General features: G+C 38.7%; 1 protein-coding gene across 5 annotated transcripts in view; it reads left to right on the top strand.

Annotated features, from left to right (window-relative positions):
* The window catches only part of zfpm2a (zinc finger protein, FOG family member 2a), a 181,697-nt gene that overhangs the window by 55,027 nt on the left and 103,782 nt on the right, over positions 1-22,888 (top strand). For all 5 annotated transcript variants that reach the window (XM_007242116.4, XM_007242115.4, XM_049467525.1 and 2 more), the window contains one exon: positions 6,192-6,293. In XM_007242116.4, the coding sequence (XP_007242178.3) occupies positions 6,192-6,293 (102 nt within the window). The remainder of the gene's footprint in view (positions 1-6,191; positions 6,294-22,888) is intronic.

Here is a 22,888-nt window from a genome sequence, read left to right as displayed (position 1 = left end):
GATCTTCCCCACCAGAAAGATCACTTTAGCATCTTCTTCCAATAGCAGGGAGTAACGAGGAGCTGGCAGAAAGTGGAGATCTGAATGCGTGGCGGCCGGAAATATGGGAATATGCTAATTTGCGGGGCGATAAGATGAATTGAGCCGCCCCCTTTCGCCCCGCCGTTCGACTCGGCGGAGGAAATGAATCATTAATGTTTGTTAAGTATGACAATCTAGGCAAGGCAGATCTTCACGCTCCCAGACTGCATCTCAAGCAGAGATAAAGCAGGCCAAGCATAGAGCCCAGCAAAACTGCCAGATGCCGTAATGACGGGGAATTTATAGGCCTCGGAGGAGATAGTGGCAAGGCCTTTCACTAATCACCTCTCTCCACCAGGGTGCTTTGTGGGATTTTGCAAGGGTTATTTTCTCTCTCTCTCTCTCTCTCTCTCTCTCTCTCTCTCTCTCACTCTCATTTTCTCTCTCTCTTTTTCTCTCTCTCTGTCTCTCTCTCTTTCTCTTTTCAGCAACGGCAGTGTTTGAAATATGTTTGGGATCGGTATAGCAGAGATTTGTGTGGGTTGCTGCTTATCGGACTGTGGCGAAAATGAGCTGAGGATGAAATGTCAATTGGAGGTTCAGTGAGGCTGATGATCGTGTGAATTCCAAGTTCTAGTGTTTTGTTTTTGTGCTGTTGTTGTACTGAGATTATTAATCATCATATTGATACTTTTTGGAGCTAATTATTTATTTCACTTAGAAATATGAGTGCATATGAATTGAATAAACTAGTTTTATGAACCTGTGAAGCAACTGTGAATATTTAATTGCCTTTTTCTTTGGTTTCTTAGCTTTTCTACACAGTCGGCAAGCATTGTCTAGGCTGTCAACAATGCGAACGAAATCTTTCAGTCTCTCTTTTTCTCTCTTTCTCAATCTCTCCCTCTGTCTCAGTTTGTTTCGGATTAGGAAGCTCAGATCTACTTAAAATCGCCTGCGCCGGATTGACATTTTCAAGGGCTCCACTGGTGGAGGTAGTGCTGAGAGGGAAAGGGGGAAAAAAGCCGATATGACTTTGTTTCTACCTTGCTGGAGGAGGCGTTTGTGTAAATCGCCTGTAAGCTTATTGACCTGCATGAGCCTGGCTACCATTAGGCTGAAAAGAAGGGCTGGGCTCTGATAGGCTATTGATAGCGCTATGTTTGCCAGCTCACTGGCTTTATTCACACACACACACACACACACACACACACACACACACACACAAACTCAAGCACCTCGTTCTTTTTCTTACACCATTTTTGTGGCTGCAAAGTTGGCTTTTGATTCAAGGAGGTCCGACAGAAACTGTTGGGGTCCCCCCTGCCTTATTAGGTTTACCTTGTCAGCTCTTATTATGTGTTAACACAATAAGTCTTTCAAATATTGCAGATATCATAGAAATAATTAGTCATATCTTATGTTTTACTTGGTGTACAACAAAGGATTTCTGTATATACAGTTTTAGAAAAAAATAAGAGACCACGTAAAAATAATGAGTTTCTTTGATTTTACCAAATTGAAAACTGGAAATATAACCAATTGGAATATAATCAAGAGGAAGATGGATGATCACAAGCCATCAAACCAAACTGAACTGCTTGAATTTTTGCACCAGAATTCTTGTTCCTTTAGGGACTTATTTGCTGTGTTTGTTGTGTATATCTACTGGAGTCTTTGCTTGTTCTGCATTTACCCTGCACACTCTTTTGTGTCTCTCAATGGAACTACCCCTTCTAACTGACATTAAGCCGGTGCATGTTTTTAACGTGGAACTCTTTGTATAGTTTGTGCTGTGCTTTTTCGAGCTGCTTGACTGCTTTGCAGTCATTTTGCTTGTGCCATTCACCTCCTGCTGTGATGAAAAGCCTTACCTGGTTGCTCCAGAGGATTTAATGAATATTCAACCATCGCATTTCTCTCAAACAAAACGTCATGATTTTTAATTTACTTTCCAACTGCCAACCTGAAGATATAAACCTGAACTCCTTACACTTATATTGAACTTTTTACCTAGTGTAAATTGATTTCACATCTATTTACCTTTATGAATCCAACACAGCAGGTTAGGCATCACCTTTAAATGACTTAATGGATCTTTACCATTAATAAATGGCTTATCCCAGATCTGTACTACTAGTCTTTTCCTGGATCTTTAACAGTCTTAATTGTCCTAACATGGATCTTCAACTTTGATTGTTGTCTTATCTCAGATCTTTAACTCTGGTCATTGTCTTGTTTAGAATCTAGATCTTTAACATTGGTAATGATATTATACTGTATCTTTAAAACTGATTACCACCCTATTCAATATCTTTAATACTATTCATTTTTGTGTCCTGGATCTTTAACGCTGGCACTGTGCATCATTTTACCCTGTCCCTTTAACACTAATCATCACCTTATCCTAGGTATTTAACACTGGTCATTGTCTTATCCTAAAACTTCAATACAGGTTATTGTATCGTCCCAGACCTTTAGTACTGGTAATTGTTTGATCCTGGACCTATAATACTGGTCATTATCTTAGTTATTTATTCTGTAAGATACAAATGCCTTTTTTCTGGTAAAGTTGAACTAATTGTATCCTAACTTCAGTGCTGTGCATGTTGTGACGGGTGGGTTCCTCTTTTGAGCCATGGTGTTTCTTCCTTAGGGAGTTTTTCCTGCCACTGTCGCGCTCAGCTTGCTCATTAGGTGGATGCACCCACATTACTGGGAAGTTGTTTTGTGACAGTGTCAGATAAACCTGAACTGAACCGAAAATTGGATCTGCCAAAAAATCATATAAAAATAAGTTAACTTTCTGCAAACAAGGTTGTAGATTCCTCATAGTGTTCCATTTATAGTACGCTTTTTAACTGCTGTAAAAGTGCGCACACTGTTTTCCCCTGTCGATTCCTGGAATAATAATAATAATAGTAATAATACTGCAAAAAAGAAAAAAAAAAAGAAAAACTTCATCAAGCCCAGCGACATTGTTCCCGGAGAGGTTGCTGCGGCGATTGTGTTTAAAATGCATTGCAAACAGTGTTAGATAGAAGGCAGAAAATCCTTAATCACTGCTTAATTAAGGAATCATCTTGTAGCTTCATTTCCTGAGCAGTAATTAAACAGTCGCAATACGTTTCGTTACAGGGCTTAGCATGTTCGCCCCAGATCAAGGTAGTGCCTTTAATGTTATCTCCCTGGCTTTCTCTCTCTCTCTTGCTCTCTCTCTCTCTCTCTCTCTCTCTCTCCTCTTCCCTCTCTTGCTGCACTGTAGAGGAACTGTTGATACTCGCCTTTGTTATCCTCATCATTATACATGAGGAGTATGCTAAGAAGGTTCTCCCAGCCTGACAATACAAATAGTCAGCCAGGGTTTTTTTATATAACTCCAAGAGGGAAAGAAAAAGAGAGAGAGTGAGAGAAAGAGAGAGAGGTAAAAAAAACATAGAGAGAGAGTGTAAAAAAGAAGTGTAAAGCTGTGTCCTGAGTAGGAACTTGCATAAGGGAATCTAGGTCGCAGTGACCTCATGTTCAGTAAGTAGGACAGCGCTGCGCACTTCTTGCGCCTAGCAGTCCAGAGCCAGCCAGGAAGCTGCTATCCTTTTGGCCGTGTTTACTGGCTGCCTTTGAAGTGAGCCATGTCTTAACTGGCTTAAACCCACCATAGCGAGGGAGTTCGATCTGTAGATTAACCCATCCGGATGGGCCCACGTTACTGCGCCGAGCGCCACTAAAGGCCGTTCCGCGGCGTTAAAGGGGTCATTTCCACATCCTGTGCCATTCCGCTGCTCTAGAACCGGTGAAAGGAAACACAAGGTGCTAATCTGAAAGAGATCATCATGATGAAACTAAGTTGTTAGAGGACACAAGCATAGAGCCTATCTGGTCTACATCTGCTAGACATCGTATTAGTTGCTCTTCCATACATCTGTTTAGATGTTTAGATGATCTGTGCTTTTTATTACCCGCGTCTGCTTAAAAATAAATGAGCGATGTTAAATGAGAAACACCTTTACCAACTCTGTAAATAACCGTGTTTGTGTGAAGAGCGTTTTAATTACTGAAGAACCTTTACATCAATTCAAGGTTCTTTAGACCTTTTAACAGATAATAAATAAAACATAAAAAAACAAAAAGTGGTCCTACTATGTCATTGAATGAAAAACGGTTTAAATCTTTATTTTTATGAGTATATTGAACAAGTAGTTAGATTATTCTGGGTATTCTTAGAAAGTAAAGACATATTACAGCATATTTTTGTATTGTAGGCTTGGCATAGTGCTGTCACTCAAATACTCAAACTCAATTGCTTGATTTATTTAAAAATATATATATTAATTTAAATGTGTTGTCTGGCTATTTGGCAATTTACACTTTATATCCAAATGTAAGTTCAGTTTTAAACCTCATTTTTATGATCACGTTCAGCTACTTTTAAGTTACCACATATGTGCAAATGCACACAAACACACATACAGCTTGTCTAGTCCATGTACTTAAGTATTTTTAACAGAATTAGACTTTCTGGAGCAGATAAATATGAACCTAATGGCAAAATGCCCAATGCCAGGCTGCGCTGCGCTAATCATTGAAGCAGTGGAAGTTCTCTGGAGTTCTCAGTACTTTTGGGATGAGTTGAGAAGATAGAGATAGAGTCAAAGTAAGGTGGTTATCATTCAGCATCCTTGCCCTTACTTATGGGTTAATGCAGTCAAATTCTCACAGCAATGTGTCATCTGAAATTAACTCTTCCTTGGACAGTAAACACAGTCTCTTGACCGTTTCTGACATGACTTATTGTGCATAGTGGGCTTGTTTCTTTATATCAATTTGGGCCATTATTTGACTGATTTGAATTTTAGTAACCAAGCAGCTTCAAACAATAAGCAGTATTTCACTATATTTAACTACCAGTACTGTATTGTTTGTGCTTTTTTTGTCCTTAGAAAGTCTACAAGTAGCAGCAGACCACGCTAGCCCTTGGTGGCCCCAGCTTGGCTGTTATAGAGCCATTTAAAAGATACTGATGGATAGAAGGAGAACTCACTGTGGCCCCACTTAGAACAGGCCCATAGTCAGCAAAGGCATGTGGGGGTGGTTCCGCTTTTGGCTCCAGCACAAGGCTGGAGAGATACAGGGAGAGAAATCAGCCATACATCCGCTTTTTTATCTGGTCTATGCATTGCCTATCATTGTTTGGATAGAGAAAGAAGGAATTGCTAAAAAGGAAAAATGATTTCATCCATGCAGAGGTTAGATCTGGGACATTCCATTACGCTACAGTACATATAAGGTGTAAGAACATCCTTGGATCGGTAGCAGGAATACTCTTTGTAACTGTATTATATTTGCCTATGTAAGAATAGTGTGTCATTGTTGGCGTGGGTATGGCTGTGTCTAGAATACAGTAAAGAGTCGAGCTAGCAAAGCTAAAATCCACAGCTCTCTAGAAATGGGTTTAACAGTGAATTTAAAAGCTCTCATAGCTAAGACCAGGATCTACCCAAATCCCCCAGAGCCCAGCTGCCGAGAGCCCTTTAAGAGGAGCCTAGCTCTGCATGTTCTGCTCAGCACCTGCATGGACACACACACACATTCTCAGAGACACATATATAGAAACACAGAAGATAAAACATTATTAAACAGACAGCGCTTTCTCCACACTCCCCCACGTCTTCTCTAGTATCGGAGCTTCCTCCCCTGCTCACAATATAAGAACAAAAAAAAAAATATTAATAAATAATGAACTTCTAATAGAAAATATGTGATATATTTGAAGAATGTCATCTTTTTTTACAATATAGCTTAAAGCTATAGATTTAAGCATTATATTGAGTTTCTGTTTTTTTAGTTTAGACAATAGATGGTTTGGTTTTCTTCAAAAAAAAAAAAAAAAAGCCTTGCCACTCACTTACCACAACCAAAATAAAAAAAACATAAACTTGGCAGAAAGGAATTATACATATGTTCAAGATAGTATCTTGAAAGGGAACTTATATAAACTGTATTAAAATATTAAAATAGCAAATAGGGAAGCATACCTATTTAACAGAATTGTTTAAATTACTGTCACCTTTTATGAAAGTTCATTAATTTCATTAATTGTATTCTAATTAAAATAAAATACATTTCTTCACATGTTAAAAAAAGCTACATACCTGTTTCCAACTTTATTTCAGGAGATGAGAACAGCAGCAGAGAAATGGGGGACACAGACATGGAGGGGCAGAATGAGAAGACGAGACATCCCCCTCTGGAATCAGAAGAGTGGGATGGACCAAGTAAGTGTGCTCCTGTGACTGACTGTTGTGAAATGCTTGTCTGTCTGTCTGTGATGGGATGCACCATGCAATGTGTGACTGGTTTTCTATAAAAACACTTTCTACTGTTTGAAATAAACTCTTTAATCAGCTCATATATAAATACAGGGATCTAATTTAAGTGCAGTATGTAGGTGTACATTCAGCTGTGTAGGAGTGCACTGCTAGTTCATGCTAATGCACCTACTGATTCCATTCACTGTTCGCTATGGTAAGATATTTTTGTCACACTGTGCTTCTAAAACAGTGTTTTACTGTAAATTCTTTTCACACAATATGCTCAAATGCTTGGTTAAATCTTGGTTAAATCCACTTCCAGTTAAAAGCTTAACCAGTTTACTTTTAAATTTAAGAATAAGGTTTAGTACTACATTTTGGGAAACATCCGTAATGTTTAGAATGTTTTTAAGTATGAGCCTATTTAACAGGTTAGCTGTGTATCTTAGTCTAAAATTCATTTATTAATTTATTTGGGTATAGAAATAAGTAAGCCACCAAAATTGAGACTGCATAAGTCAGTGGTTTAAACCCATCCAAGGCTAAAGAACTAGCCTAGCAGGTTGTAGCCACAGTGTATAGTTAGTATGTTAGCATCAGTAACAAATGATCATGTTCTCTTGCTCTTAATCTCAATAATCTTACAGTGTTGACTAAATTTGACATAAAACAAGAGAATGAGTGAACGAACCTGAAGTGTGTAGGTTTGAAGGTCTGCCAGGGTTTTGGGTGACATCAGATCGTCCCTGGCCTTTCTTCAGGCATTTAGCCCATTAGCTAGCGGCTAGTAATCACTTGTAAGCGGCCCATTATGACACGGTTTAAATGAATCCATCTGGGATCAGGGGATTTGAGTCGTTCAATAGCAGGGCATCTAAAGATATCCTTGACAAGGCCGCCATACAGAGGTAAAACTCTGAGCTCCCGCAGAAGCTTTTAATGAGCACTTAAATTAGTGGCTGCCAGTTCATTGTTTGAATTAAAATTTCCACGTTGGTCTCGCGCCACTTCTGTAAGCTGTATGTGAAATTGAAAAGACCCAGGCATGCCTGTTTACAAAGGTATAGTACTAGCAAACCTTTTAGTGAACTAGCAAATAAACAAATATTATCTTATAAAATAAAATAAATATCGAGCACCTGACAGGTGTTTACCGTTTCGAGAGTAGCTATGATTAATTGGGGTCAGAGGGTGAACTGAAAGAACTGAGAGTTGCCTGGATACCTTTAAACGCTTAAAATCTTAGATGCAGGTTTTTCTGACAGTCTTTAAGAGGTCTTCGTAGTACTTGGCTTATTTCAGAGCCTGGAAAACAGACCTATCTTTTATTAAAAGAAGTGCTATCTCATCCTGGCATTGTTTTGCTTGCCCAGGTGGGAAAATGGAGCGACTTGTGTAGAAATATGGTGAATCCATGCTTCAGTGATCCGACAAGCATCCTAAGTTGGACTAAATTGCATTTTGAAAGAATCCTATGCCTACCACTGGAATGATGGACTTAAATTAACTTATTATCGCCAATGAATTATAAGTTAAGTTAGCAGCGTTGAATGGAATGGATTAAATAGCTTTGCTCCAAAGCTTTATTGCGTATGTGCTTTCACATGGACTGTGCACCCCCAACAGAAAAAGCTTATAACAGACACACACACACACATACAAAACATATTTATCTTTTCTTCTTGAGGAATCTCATTTTACCATGCAGATTTCCCCCCTTGCTTTCTCAGAGGGTTTGAAGAGAAAAAATAGTTTTATCTTGTTTTTTTTCCCTCTCTCTCCCTCTCTTCTTAAAAGTCACTTCATCAAAGTGATGGATAATACATCGAACAAGATAGCAACACCAGCAATTATTGCTCACCAGTGGCGTCACATTGCTGAATGCACAAAATATGATTCCCCTTTTAATGCATATGACCTCCAGAATTTATTGCAGGTACATACAGTTATAAAAAAAAGTGGATTTGGGCAAGTTGGCGCTGGGAAGGCCCCCTGGGGTGTGTATTTTACACTGACAGTGAATCAGTGTTATCAGCACCTATCAGATAATGCATTTATCATTAAATTTCACATTTGCATTTCAATCTGCGGAAGGAAATGAGCATTGGCAGCGGACGATAAGAGCGCGGCGACGGCGGTAATAAACCATCACTCTGATCAGGCGGCAGCCAGGGCTGAGGGGGTCAGGCCCACAACTACGGGGGCCAGGGAGGGGAAGAAAGAAAAAAAGGAAGCATCACATCCAGACCAAGACGGCAAAAACGCTGAGCTTAAAACTAGTGCTTTAAAAAATGGAAGAAAAAAAGGCTGCGGGTGGGGGGTAGTAGATATTGTAGCTTAGGGTGACTGTAATTATCTGTCCTGTCCAGTCATCAGAGAAAGAGAGAGAGAGAGACAGACAGACTTACTGAAGAGTTGATCTAGGTCCTCACACACATACATACATGCCCACATAATATTTAACTGTATAAAGACACTATGCTTCACAAAAACTGTTTGTTAGCATGCTCATTTTCTGAAAGTGTAATTATGAGGATTGGGGAGGACTGAACCAGTTATATGTTGGCCTGTGTTTAAACCTGAACACAGGCAAGTGAAGGGATGTCTTTAATTAATCATTGGTAAAATGTAATGATTAGAAATACAGTTGTCTTATCAGCAAGAAGTAACACCCAGATATTTATCACTTCTAATGATGTATACAATTAATGCACCAGCTGCAGATGATTCTGAACAATTCTGGAGCAGCCTATCATAACATTCAGATATATAGACTGTTTTACTTAACCGGAAGTTGATTTGATGTTGTGCTGTCCACATACTGTATGTGTGTACTGATGTAGGTGTCTGTAACTGTATCACAAAGGCAACAGTATGTCCTGAAATTGCAAAAATATATTTTTTTACAGTTTTTAGCTGTGTTGTCATTATCCATTAGCATTTCGCCTGTCTCAGTAGACAGAGAAAGATTTTATATGGTTTGCTCTTGTTTGCTGAAACGACTGGATCACAACAGCCAGAACAACTATCATAATGGGCAGATCAGGACATTTTAGAATTTTTAACCCAAGAGCAGAGAACAAGATGTGTGGAAAAACTCTTCAATTATCCTAAAATGTCAACACAAGAGCTTCTGCAGTCACTGCTACAGTTGAAGTCAAAGTACAGCCTCTACTATCAGAAAGAAAAATAAAGTTATTTACAAAAAAAGTTAATACAAAATAGTTTTTTTTTTACTGAGAAATGTGCCTTGCTCACAGAAATAAATGAATAAATATAATTTGGCGCAAGAATAACAATGTGCTTCGGACAGATGATTCTCAAATAAGTCTTCTCCCATAATGAGCAACTAAGCTCATCGTAAAAGCTGACTTCTGAGATACAACCAATTTTAATGTAATACTGTGTACTGCTTAATTTACTTTGTACATTTTATAACAGCTAGCCTGTTGTTGGTCTTGTGCAGCTGGTATTTATCTATGCCTGGAAATCCTACTCTGAGGATTAGTTTAGACACCGTTGCATACTGGACTCTACATTACATACTATTACATGGAAAATTGCAGCTCGATTATCCATTCACACACTCTGTCTGACAGTTAAGAAGATATTTCACTGTGATATTTGTCCAAAAGCTGCCCCGGCATCTGCAAGCAAACACACAGATGAGAATTACAGCCACGGGGCCCGAGAGTTTGTTAAGCTAATTTGTCAGATTTGTCTCAATTTTGAATTCCATTTCTCCACCACATAATGATTTTGCCGATAGCACTGATGCTTGTCCATGTTACTGATAATCGTGTTGCATTACCCAGATAGGATCTCGTCTGCATACCCCATTCCCTTGCCCCCCCTGCCACCCATTCGCAGGCACACACATTAGTGTCACAGAGCAGCAGGAGATGTTACGTGGCTGTGAGTTTCTGGGAAAACAGAATGTAAATGAGAGATGTCCTATTGTCACCCAATGGGAAGCGGTCCTCGCCGAGTACAGGAAATGACACCGTTCCGAAAATGACAACATTGTCTTTTGAGCAGGAGTACAGTGCGTGGGCATTAATCTCGGCACGTAATAACCGCATTAACTTTCACATCGTGTCTCTTCTGAAAGGCCATTTCCCCCTTTTCATTTTTCCTATTGTGCTGAAAAAGTCAGATGAGCATGTTATAATTTGAATAAAGTGGAAAATCAGACAATCAAATATGAACATCTGAAATGACATGACTTCCTGTTCAAAGCGATTAAAAGCAAATTTATTTAGTTTGAGACGGTCTATCCTGTTATCGCGCTCCTCGCTTTTTTGTGAACGTTCAGATCCGGAACGTTCCCCGTCCCTTTGTTATTCCCGGGCTTAAGTTAGAGCAGGTGTGATTATGATCAGTAACAGATAATTCTTAATCACTCTCTGTGAGGGTATCTGAATGGGCTGTATAATAGCCATTACATCTAAAAGAGGGGAGAATTTCTTAATGAAGTGACTTTGACCAAGTCCACCTGCTGTGAAGAATCCATTAAAACCAACTCTGCAATTTGTCTCTGGCGCCGAAAACGACTAAAGCCAACTCCTCGCCCTAATTGAACTTCTTCTATAATCACTTTATCATTATGAGCACTGCCATTTCAAGTGCTTCGGTTCTTTTGGGTTCTCGTACATTGTTCTTTCACAAAAGCTTCTGTTGCTGAGGCATGTAAGATGTGGTTCCAAAGGAAAGACCCTTACTTGGAGAACATGTCTGTAGTGTTCTCTACCAGAGTCTTCCAGGACACCCACTTAGCTTGCGCTAGAAATGTTAGCTTTATCTTCTCTTTAATCTTCCACTCCGTTTTGCCTCGTTATGGATGTTTGCAGTCTCGTGTATATTAGTGGTGATAGCTTGTACAGCAATTTGCTAATTATCATGGACTTCTTTGATACATATCTTGACACACTCCTCAAGGCAGAAAGGAAGTGGGGAAAGGGCGGGGGGAAGTGGTAATGAACTGCTGATCATGCTAATCATACTGGCTGGCCTGGTAGAGCAGACTCCAATAAAAGAAGGCCATGGGAGTCAAGTACTCGACAGAAATTATATCCATACATTTTTATTAAAGAAAGCTGTCTTTTGCTTCTTAGGTCAAGAACAATGTCTTGTTCTTAAAGAAGTGTGTTCTTGTATCAGATTAAACAAAGTCATTTATAACTAATTAGCACTTCATATAGCAAATCAAGTCTACAATGTCAAAGTTTTTCAGTTGTTATAAAACCACAGACCTTTACAAAGATTTTGTCAATGGGTGATGCTACACAAAAACTGTTTGCTGAAAATTTTATGTAAGACATTATTAAGATATCTTTGTCAATATTTATGACCTAATTGTCATTAGAAACATAATAGGAATAATTAACTTTTTCAGAGAAAAACAGTTAAACAGACCACTGCATGTGCATTCACTGCATGTGCATCTGCTTCTAACTTGCACATATAAAGACTTGGAATTGGCTGGATTAATTGAGTCATTATTCAGTTACTTTCCCAAACTTGCCTTCCTTTTTCAACATGTTAGCCTTTTAATTAGTCATTAGTCACACGGCGTCTTGAGCACATTATCAGAGCCATTATCTGAAATCTGAGGGTGCTAAAAAGGCATCATCCATCCAGCACAAAGTACTGTGCAGTTCCTTCATTATCATCAGCAACTTGAAGGTGTGTTCCCAGACTGGCTAGGCTGTGGTCATTGAAGTAGCTATAAAGTGTGTCGTATTGGCCCGGCAAGGTCTCAGATTAGCCATATAAACAAAATACAGTTTAAACAGAAGAACTTCGTCGGATCCAATAAACAGGCATAACCTCAAACCCCTCATCAACGCAGATTCTGTGCATTAGAATGAATTCATACCACAACTCCATAGGTTCCGTCTTTCTGTGCTAACTTGGAACAGGTGGCTGAAGAAAAAATCCCTTTTGTCGCTTTCTTTCCCTAAAAAAGTCTGAATGGTTCAGCTATCTGGACCACCGAGTGAGCATTAAGTAATCCACACCTAGAGCTTATCACACTGCGGCCAGATCTCTGAGCCTGACAAACCTCAGAGCTAGCAAATCTCTGCGCCTCATAGAGCCTGTCGAGCCCAGCCTGACCCATTATTCTGTGCCAACTGGGTTCTGGCCACTGGCCTTGGCCAGGTACAGGAGCAGACCGCTGGGAAGTAGCCCTAGTTTTAGACAGGGGGCATTTCGTATCCAGCCTCCCCAATCATCTGTCCAATCAGGAACCGCTTAGTGCCCTGAAGGGCCCCCCCGCCCCTATCCCTCTCCTCCTTTCAGCCCACCTGTGAGCCCCATTCTTCTTGGATGGATCCCTCATTTAATACATGAAACAATAGCCACCTCAGCTTTTAACACACATATGTCAGACTAAGTGAATTCAATGAGCAGATGGGCGTGATGGCACGGCAGGTGCCTCAACAAATGTTTGCGTTCATCGCGCTGCTATTTATATCGCTGCAAAACGGCCAGGCACAAATATTTGCCGAGGGCCAGTGGGACCTTTCTTTTTCCACATGCGTCAGGATGATCCATGGGGTGGTTGCTTCCATCCCACTCCAGAAGCAAACAGATGGCACTTAGGAGGTCAGTGTCACCAGCCTGAAATTCATGTTTAGGTTTTAGAAGACGAGATGAGGAGCAGGGGGCTGGTTTACAAAGTGTTTTTTAGCTAGCCAGAAAATTTAAGCTAAAATTAAACCTTTTCCAAAGAAAGTAGAGATAAGGTGTGCACTGAATTGACAAGATGTAGATTATATGTAAATTGTATTGCTAAATAAGACTATCAGTTGTTTATATTGCTTTTTTATTAAAAAAGAGTTTTTACGTAGCTATAGCAAATAAACTAAATATCTCATCTCAGGTCATCCTATGAGTGCTCAAATTGAAGCACTTAATTTTGCAGTGTTTCTTTGTCTGAATAAATTGTTCTTCTACATAGCCAGGTGTCATTTAAACAGAATGTAGATATTTAATTCTGTCTTTACTTTTAGCAGAATCGTGTTTACAGCCCTTTGCTATCTTTTTGTTGGCTGTGATGTTTCCAGTTCAAAGATGCGGGATGCAGGATGAGCAATGCCTCTGCCGATGGGGATTAAAATTCTGCCATAAGTTCAGGTAGAGCAGAGTAGAGCTGGCCACTCATGCCAACTGATGAAAGTCTTGCTTTTATACAATCTGGACACATGTGTAAAGTATGGAGTATGGGGCAAATGTTTGGCATTTTAGCTTTAGCAAATTTCTAACTGTTCCACCTCGTCCTAGTGTACAAATATTTTTGCAATGCTATATATTTTTTTTAAATAATTTTAGGCTTTTCTTATTCATGTTTTTATGCACATTTTCAGAATTTGCTGAATTGTAACAGAATTGTAGGGTTCTCACGCTGGATGCAATAATTAACATTACATGAGGACACATTCGCCCTTCTTTTATAAAAGCATTCTCTCTTAAGGTCTTTAAAAACAGCATAATCTACACAGACCTTAAAAATATTTTCATACACCCTCCAACATCTGCTCAATGACCAAAGATGTGAAGAAGTTTTTTACTCATTCTCTATTTGGCTATTTCCCCCTCTAATTATTCGCAGAAGTCCGTTAAGTCAGGGTGTCGTCAGAGGGGTGGCAAGCGGCGAAACGCGCGGCCCAGATGCAGATTAGAGACTCCTGGAGATGAGGGTGTAAAAGGGATTTAATGGTAGGATGGATTAGAGAAATCCTTGTAACAATGTTAAATAATTATAGTTCCAGCCGAGATCAAAGCGCCATTGATTGAACCCCTCAAGCCTTTAGCACATGGAGAGAGGGAGAGAGAGAGAGAGATGGAGGAGGAGGAGGGTGGGGGGAGAGACGGAGAGAGGGAGCGAGGAAAGTCTTGGAAAGCAAAGATTGGTAAACTGCCGATCAGGCAGGGGCGACTGGTGGCGCGCCAGTGGATCGGGGTGGAAGCTTCAGGATAAAACGATGTATCCTTTAGCGAGGCTCCGTCTGGCTGAGGTGTCTGATAAAGCCGCAGCCGGAACTCCTAAGCGAAGGTTGTCAGAGCCGCTTCCGCTGATACCTAAGCGTTTTAAGGCGACTTATAGACAGGGCCGGGATTTTAATGTATGCAAAGCGGCAAGTTGGAAAAGCGGCAGGCTTTCGTTCTGAAGTTGTTTATTTCCCATGTAATCAAGAAGCAGTGACATGGCTCACTGCCACTCATTCGCCCAGTGAGAGCATCTCCTTCATGCCTTTCAGTCATCTTTATACACAGCGTTTTTCAGCTACTCCCGCCTAGATTGGCTTATTGTGCTTATTGTGTGAAATCAGATTGTGGCGAATAGAGTATTCACTCGGAGGCACTGTACTGTACTCTACATGCTGTAATGCTACAATGTGCTCTCGAAATTAGGGCTGCACAAGATGGACAAATACTGTATTGTGCAAGAACCTCATATCTGCAAAATGCCAAATTTACTCTACAAGGGGGAACCACATTTGGTTCACTAAGAAACATTTTTTATACAATTAAAAAAAAAGTGTCAGATAGAAAAACCTTTACGTTATGTAAAGGTTGTATAAACCTCTAAAATGTTCTTCATGTCCCCAAATCTCTTATTAAAACATGGCTCTTTAGTGAACCAGAATAGGTTCTTCTAATCCAGTTTCGTCAACCTTTAATAAGACTTTCTGTGATTGGTCTGAATGCTCACAGCACACTGGTAAAAGGGCTCGTTTGTAATAAAGTCTCATTCACAGTTTTCTGTGTTTACTGCATCAGTACTGTGAAAGATAAACACTATTCTGTAATTATATAACTTTTATTATATAACTCATGTGGTCTGAACTAGGCCCATGAATGTTTAAACTGCTATAGACCCTGCAATATTATTTTAATCTTTGGTACCTTTATATATTTCCTGAAATTTGATGTCTTAATAACATTCAAAATAGCATTCATCAGCTTTCATATGATAATCTTTAAATAGGAATTTTGGAAAGGTCAATGTATAGCAGATTGTACGAATAATAACCACCAGCTCTCCTTGAAAATATTTTCTCTCCCACACACACACACACACACACACACACACACACACACACACACTCCAATAAGGCACAGTGTCTGATTGTGCCGATGAAATATGCAACAAGAGATTAGACAAATCACTCTGCTCGCAGTCTTAAAGTGCCCTGATGCAAATTTAGCCACTGATCCGATACGCTAAGAGGCTTTAAGAGAAAACTTCATGCTTGTTAGTTATGGAAGCAATCTGAAATAGAGCTAATGCAATCTGAAGGCACTAAATACACCCACAATTATAATCGAAACAAAGATACCGCTATTCTGCTTCATCACAAAGTGATGCATTAAGATACAGGCTGGAGCGTCGAACTCTGCAGCATCCGCTAAGCTGTTTAAAGCTATATAAAGAGGCTGCAGTGCTCAAAGTATATTTTTTCTTCTTATTATTAAATTTTTTGCAGCGTGGTAGACCGAGCAACCCCACATCCATCTTGTTGTTTGATTCCGTCAACAAACAGCATGTGATTAGTTCAATAGGAATTTGAAGCTCCGCAGCTAAATATGGCGGTGATTTTCAACCCAGTTGGTGGTAGAGTTAGTGTCCTCAGGGATTTGTGCGTGAGGCTACTGTATTGTGTTCCAGGGTGATTAGCATCATGTGGCACTAACTGAGTAATGCTATAGAGAGAACACAAAGGCGTTCAGCTTTTTTTCCCCTTGTTCTTGCTGTTTGAAGATTGGAGGCTGGCTTTGTGGGCTGGGAGAGTGTTTATAGTATAGAGTATTTAGCATGAATAGTATGGAGACAGTAGAGACTGTTTTTAGAGCAAGTTAATTGAATGAAAGCTGGATGACATTTTGCAGGATGTGTTATCAGTATAGAAAATATGTATTTCTGCAGTTTAAAAAGAAAATAAAAATAGTCAGAATTGTTATATATTTGTATATATGAAAATACATAAAAAAAAATACTTGCTTTTTTCTTTTTGTCCCATAAAGAACTATGGCAGTATAGAGATTTCAAATATATAACATATTAGCATATGTATATAATTATCTTAAGTCTAACATATACTTGTTAGACCTATACTGTACACTGTATACTTTACAGATACCTTCTACACCTCCTAAGTGTGAGTCAGTGTGAACAATAATAATTACACACTGTATGTGTATGTATAAATATATTACAATTATTATTACAATTATTTGTTTTGTAATAGACATTGTTTTCTACTTATTTGTTCACATGTCATTTTTATACCTAAAACTATCTGACAGATATATATGTATGACGCTATAGCTTGCATATGTGTCAAATATATAATACATGTACAGTACCAATCAAACATTTGGACACACCTCTTCTCATTGATTGTGCTTTCTTTCATTTATATACATTTTTTACATTGTAAATTTGTAAACAAAAAGTGCTAAACAAACCAGAATATTGTTTTATACTTTAGATTTGATACTAAGTGAGGACATATCTGCACACTCTTGGTATTTTAATCTTAGTGTCTTCATGAGGTAGAGTCAGCTGAAATAGTTTTCTCAGTGTCTTCATGAGGTAGAATCACCTGGAATAGTTTTCTCAGAGTCTTCATGAGGTAGAGTCAGCTGAAATAGTTTTCTCAGTGTCTTCATGAGGTAGAATCACCTGGAATAGTTTTCTCAGAGTCTTCATGAGGTAGAATCACCTGAAATAGTTTTCTCAGAATCTTCATGAGGTAGAATCACCTGGAATAGTTTTCTCAGAGTCTTCATGAGGTAGAATCACCTGGAATAGTTTTCTCAGAGTCTTCATGAGGTAGAGTCACCTGGAATAGTTTAGTTTTCTCAGAGTCTTCATGAGGTAGAGTCACCTGGAATAGTTTTCTCAGAGTCTTCATGAGGTAGAATCACCTGAAATAGTTTTCTCAGAGTCTTCATGAGGTAGAGTCACCTGAAATAGTTTAGTTTTCTCAGAGTCTTCATGAGGTAGAGTCACCTGAAATAGTTTAGTTTTCTCAGAGTCTTCATGAGGTAGAGTCACCTGGAATAGTTTTCTCAGCATCTTGAAGGAGTTCCTGGAGCATTAGATGGCAGGAGGCCTAAAGATGTCCTTCCTTACTTTTGTAATTACTGTGACAGTTTTTTTATTTTCTGATAGATCTAAACGCATATGCTAAAATGCTGAGCTGAGGAGGACCTGTTAGCATACATTCCATTTAGCATATGTTCTGTAGGCAGGGGGTCGTTTTGCTTTGCTTGTAAACCCTCCCTCTTGGGTCTAGCTGGAACACATAAAAGAGAGCAATGGTGAGGCAGGGAGGGAATTTTAGGACAAGGAAGCGAGCAGGCAGTGGAGGGGGGCTGTCTCTGGTGAGTATCTGTTTCAAAGAAGGTCTGTTGGCTCCTTTAGACTGCAACCCCCCCCCCCTCATTTAGCTGCAGCTAGGTCACTTGTGGTTACTGGATGACTTCATAAATATATATAGCAGTTTATCAAGCATTGTTATTATCAGCTAATTAGTATCAATAATTACAATAATAATAATAGAAGATGATAATGTCGAAGTTTAAAAATCATACCTTCTTCCTCTGTGTGTGTGTGCGTTTTTGTATGTGTGTGTGTTGTGGTATTCAATTATGCAGTTGTCATTGGCATATTAATCATCTTTTCACCAAACATGCCGGCGTTAATTAAAGCAAAGCGCGGATAAAGACGTGTTGCCGGATCATCACTCTGTTTATCGCTGCTCACACACCCGCAGTTAAGTAAATTCAGCCTGTGAGAGGAATTTCAATGCCCCCCCACCCGCCTTTTCTCACTACGTTTGGTAATCTGTGTGTGTGTGTGTGTGTTTGTCTGTTTGTGGGATAGAGAGAAAGACAGAGTGGGGCAGTACATTTTTGAGAGCATGTGCAAGTATGTACTGTACCGAGTGTGAAAGAGAGAGAGCGAGAGCGACTGGGCGCGAGAGAATGGGCGCGAGTGAGTGAGCGATTTCTTGTAGTCTCGTGACAAACCTGGAAACTCCTCTATTGTGAGGAGTCCTGCATCCTTGCAGAGAGATGAATTGCGTTGTAATTAGTTGCAGAAGACTAATGGGGCGTCCTCCTCCCTTATCGTCAAAGTGTAAGAAAGAGAGAGAGAGAGAGAAAGAGAGAGAGAGAGAACTCCAACCTGAGAGTGTCAGCTGACTATGTGACTCACCCTGCCCATCCTCTGCAATAAACACAATCTAAAATAGATGTGAGGCTCATTGTCAATCTATTATCAGCATTTACACATAGCCACATTTGAGGCTTGAGTAAATACACAGCTCTGGTAAATCTTAAAACTGTATTATTCAGAGTAACAATTAAATGTACAATTAAATGTCAAAAAAGTCAAAAATAGGACACCTTGGGTTTGGAAGCCATGGCCAAACATTTTTAATCACAATATACAGCTCTGGGAAAAAAATGAGCATTGTTGTTTTAAACTACAGACATTTCTCCCAAATTCCAAATAAAAATATTGTCATTTAAAGCATTTATTTGCAGTAAATGAGAAATGGCTGAAATAACAAAAAAGATGCAGAGCTTTCAAACCTCAAATAATGCAAAGAAAACAAATTCAGATTCATAAAGTTTTAAGAGTTCAGAAATCAAAATTTGGTGGAATAACCCTGGTTTTTTATCACAGTTTTCATGCATCTTGGCATGTTCTCCTCCACCAGTCTTACACACTGCTTTTGGATAATTTTATGCCACTCCTGGTGCAAAAATGCAAGCAGTTCAGTTTGGTTTGATGGCTTGTGATCATCCATCTTCCTCTTGATTATATTCCAGAGGTTATCAATTTGATAAAATCAAAGAAACTCATCATTTTTAAGTGGTCTCTTATTTTTTTCAGAGCTGTGTTTATTCATTTCAGTCCATATGATATAATTCAAAAAGAAATATGAACAATTTAAAAGTAGGATGCCCAAAATTATTGTCTGTATCTTCAAACCTCTTAAAAATTAATTCATCATCACCTTTATTAAAACATTTTTATTGCCATATATAATGGCAGTGAATTATTTCCCAGTATCAAGGACATCATATTTTTTCTTTCAGATGTTATATACTGTACTTTCACATCAACTGTGGTGAGAGCTGTAGGATGTCCTGTAAACTATATATTATATATCATATACTAATATATTATATATATTATTGTATTTTTCAATATTTCAGTTAGGGGTGTGTCATATAATATCATATGCAATAGAAAAATTAAAATTTTGTTGCAGTAGAGTATTTTTGAAATATTTATTTTTAATTCAGTGTTTTGTCATATTGCAAAGGGTATCATTGTTGTGAAAATGCCATTCAAATAGAGATTTTATTTTAGGGTCATATTGCCCACCCCCTAATTGGCATGATGTTGGCTTTTATGTTAGCTGCTGTAACTAGTGTTATCTAGATGGTCAGTATTCTAGCTAGTTTTAGCAAGATGTTAACTTTTGTACCTGAGCTGATGTCAGGTTTAGGAACAGTAAAACTACTACTAAAAAAATAATAATAAGCTAGTATTATCTACTTCATTGCCAGGGTCAAACAACATACTGCTTAACAGTAGTCCTATCTCATTAGCACATGTAAAGAGTCAGCTGCTCTTACTCTACAGACTCCAGCATGTACAGCATACATACTTGCTATTTTTGAAAATTAAAATAATTTTAAAAGATATTCCTGCATTTTGCTAAATTGTTTTTTGTACATAAACATAAAAATGAACCTGTAGCCCAATTTTAATTTTGTCAAAGCTCATCTAGACATGTCTTTAGTAACTATTAATATATATATATATATATATACATATTTTTTTTTCTTTTTTTTATATGATACAGTTCTATATTGATTTGATTTCCTTTTTCTATTTAGCAAAAATGAATGCCTATAAAATGTTCCATATGTTAACGAACCAATTGTTTATATTTATTTAAATATATAACCTTTTAAAAGTGCAGCATTTTATGCAATGTTAGCCCAGAGCTAATACTTGCTTATGACGAGTGTTATCCTTTTTTCAAAGACTATAATCAGTATAACAGTGAGACTTTTTTTACTTTATTGTGCTAAATATACTGTTCAGTGTGTGTGTGTGTGTGTGTACTAAATAATTTTTTTTATTAATGATGAATGACACTACACTGTATTATTACACTTTTATGAAGGTGATAAATCACAATATGGGTGCAGATCCAGAAGGTTTAATTGGTTACAGTAATCTTAATATAATAGTCACAAGTAGTAGCTACTGAACAGCAGCAATGGAACTGGATACAATTGCAGAAGAGATGTGTGTGGGCATCTCTCTCTCTCTCTCTCTCTCTCTCTCTCTCTCTCTCTCTCTCTCCACTCTTAGCAGACTTTATCAGCCTCCGCACTTACAGCGGAGTGGCGGGGCAGTCCTCTCCCGCCGCACCTTAAACACCTAAAATATCTTCGTGGTTTGAAGCACCTGGCTGCCCCCCCCCCTGTCTTCAGCAGCAATCTGAAAGGCAAACAGCCCCCACACCAGTGCACTCAACCCACACACACTCTCTCTCTCTCTCTTTCTCTCTCTCTCCCTCACACACACACACACACATATATACAGACACTCACGCACAATCACGCCCGCTTGTACAAACTCACTCTCTCTCCCCCCACCTTCCTTTTTCTGCTGTGTTAGCTCGAATGTGAACGCACTCAAACAGAATGCGGCACAGGAGGGAGAGGACTTCTCAAGGAAGCGAGAAAAAGGGAGAGAAAGAGCAAAGGAAAGAGAGAGAGAGAGAAGGAGAGAGAGAGAAGGAGAGAGAGTCTCAAAAAACCTCCACATAACAATGCCGGAGAAAAATCAGAACATTTTCCAGCGAAAGATGGGCCATTTCCAAATCCTTGTGCCCTATCAGACAAATTAAAGTAAATCAAGCATGAAATGAAGCAGGAGAGCCTGGAGATAAGGCTGCTTTAAGTCGTTTCCAGATTAGGATAGAGAGAGAGAGGTGCATCTGCTCCCTGGCAGCCGAGGAGGCTAGTTTCTCATTTCACAATAGCAGCCTGTGTATAGGATTACTTTCCCCTGTCAGTGACATGAGGGGAGCAGAGAGAGAAACACACACACACACACACATGCACACACACACAACACACACGTACACACACACACACGGTACTCACGCTTCCGAACATGCCCTTAAACGTTTTGTCTCTTCTCAAACTTCTTTTTCCCCACATTTTTGGCAGGAGATCTGTGATAGAATCCTGCAGCAGCGGAGAGGTTACGGACAGTTAGGGCTCAACAACAACAGAAAAGCAGGAGTTAGCAGCTGGCAGGAGATGAAGGAGGAAGGAAAATATACGCACTCTTAACCTGACCCCTGTGGACACTGTACTTTACCTCATAGTGACGTTCTGCACTTCCATACCATGCAGAGTGGTCTGTGGAGGATGCTGTCAGTGATTTTTTATGATCATCAGTAATATGCAAAGTTCGAAGATACTGTATTTGTCATGTGCATAGTCATACACGGTGGGTGCAGTGTTAAATGTATTAAGGACTGCAAAATCACAATAAACTTATAACAAATAACCAGTAAAATAATAAAATGTAGATATGTAAAACATGTAGAAAATAATTCTTAAAGCACATATGGCAATTAACAAACTAGAATAGTTATACTATATAGAGAGGTAGTCATTAAAAATGTAAATGAATATGTACACTAAATTTCTACAATAGAAAAAACAATATAGTGCAAAAATGTATGTGTGCACGGCAGCCTATGCAGCTATGCAGAGTAGGAGGTATTATAATTTGTTTTTTAATGTTTAGGGAAAAAAGAAACTCTTACATTTTTCAATATGAGTGATCCTCTGTAATGTTCAGTAATAATAATAGTGATAAATGTTAGGGCTTGAACAATTAATTAACAGATGACACACTCTTAAAAACAGAGGTACGATATGAGTACTTTTTTGTACTCGAAGGTACACTCTTTATAATTGTACCCTCAAAGGTACAATATTGGTCTTTACGGGGTCAGATTTGTTCCCTCTGAAGTACAAAGTCATTTCTAACAGCAATAAGTACAAATTTGTACCATTTAACCAGCCAAAAGGTACATTCAGTATTCTGCATCACTGTACTAATGAACAATATATATTTAAATTGCACATTTTTTATTTGAAAGCCAGACAATTTTGTATCATCAAGTTTTTGAGCCATATTTAGTTATATGATAATGTTTATAATCTTTATGATCTTTACTGCCACAAAAACCATGGGTACAAAAAAGGACTTTCACTGAAAGGTACTTTTTTGTGCCTCAATATAAGGTACAGCCCCAGCGACAAGCTTTGTACTCTTTTAAGTACAAATCTGTACTTATATTTCTTAGAGTGCAGTCAACAAGAAAATAAGCTCAAAACTTTTTTTTGTCTTTGCACAAGTACAGAGACAGTTTGGAGAAAAGAGAAGTGCAGAATAAAGTAGCGGATAGTTTAATAGGTACTGTAGCTTG

The sequence above is a fragment of the Astyanax mexicanus genome, chromosome 1 (genome assembly GCF_023375975.1).
Source record: "Astyanax mexicanus isolate ESR-SI-001 chromosome 1, AstMex3_surface, whole genome shotgun sequence".
Taxonomy (NCBI): domain Eukaryota; kingdom Metazoa; phylum Chordata; class Actinopteri; order Characiformes; family Acestrorhamphidae; genus Astyanax; species Astyanax mexicanus.
Note: the sequence above shows the minus strand (reverse complement) of the source record. Positions and strands in the feature narration are given on the sequence as shown.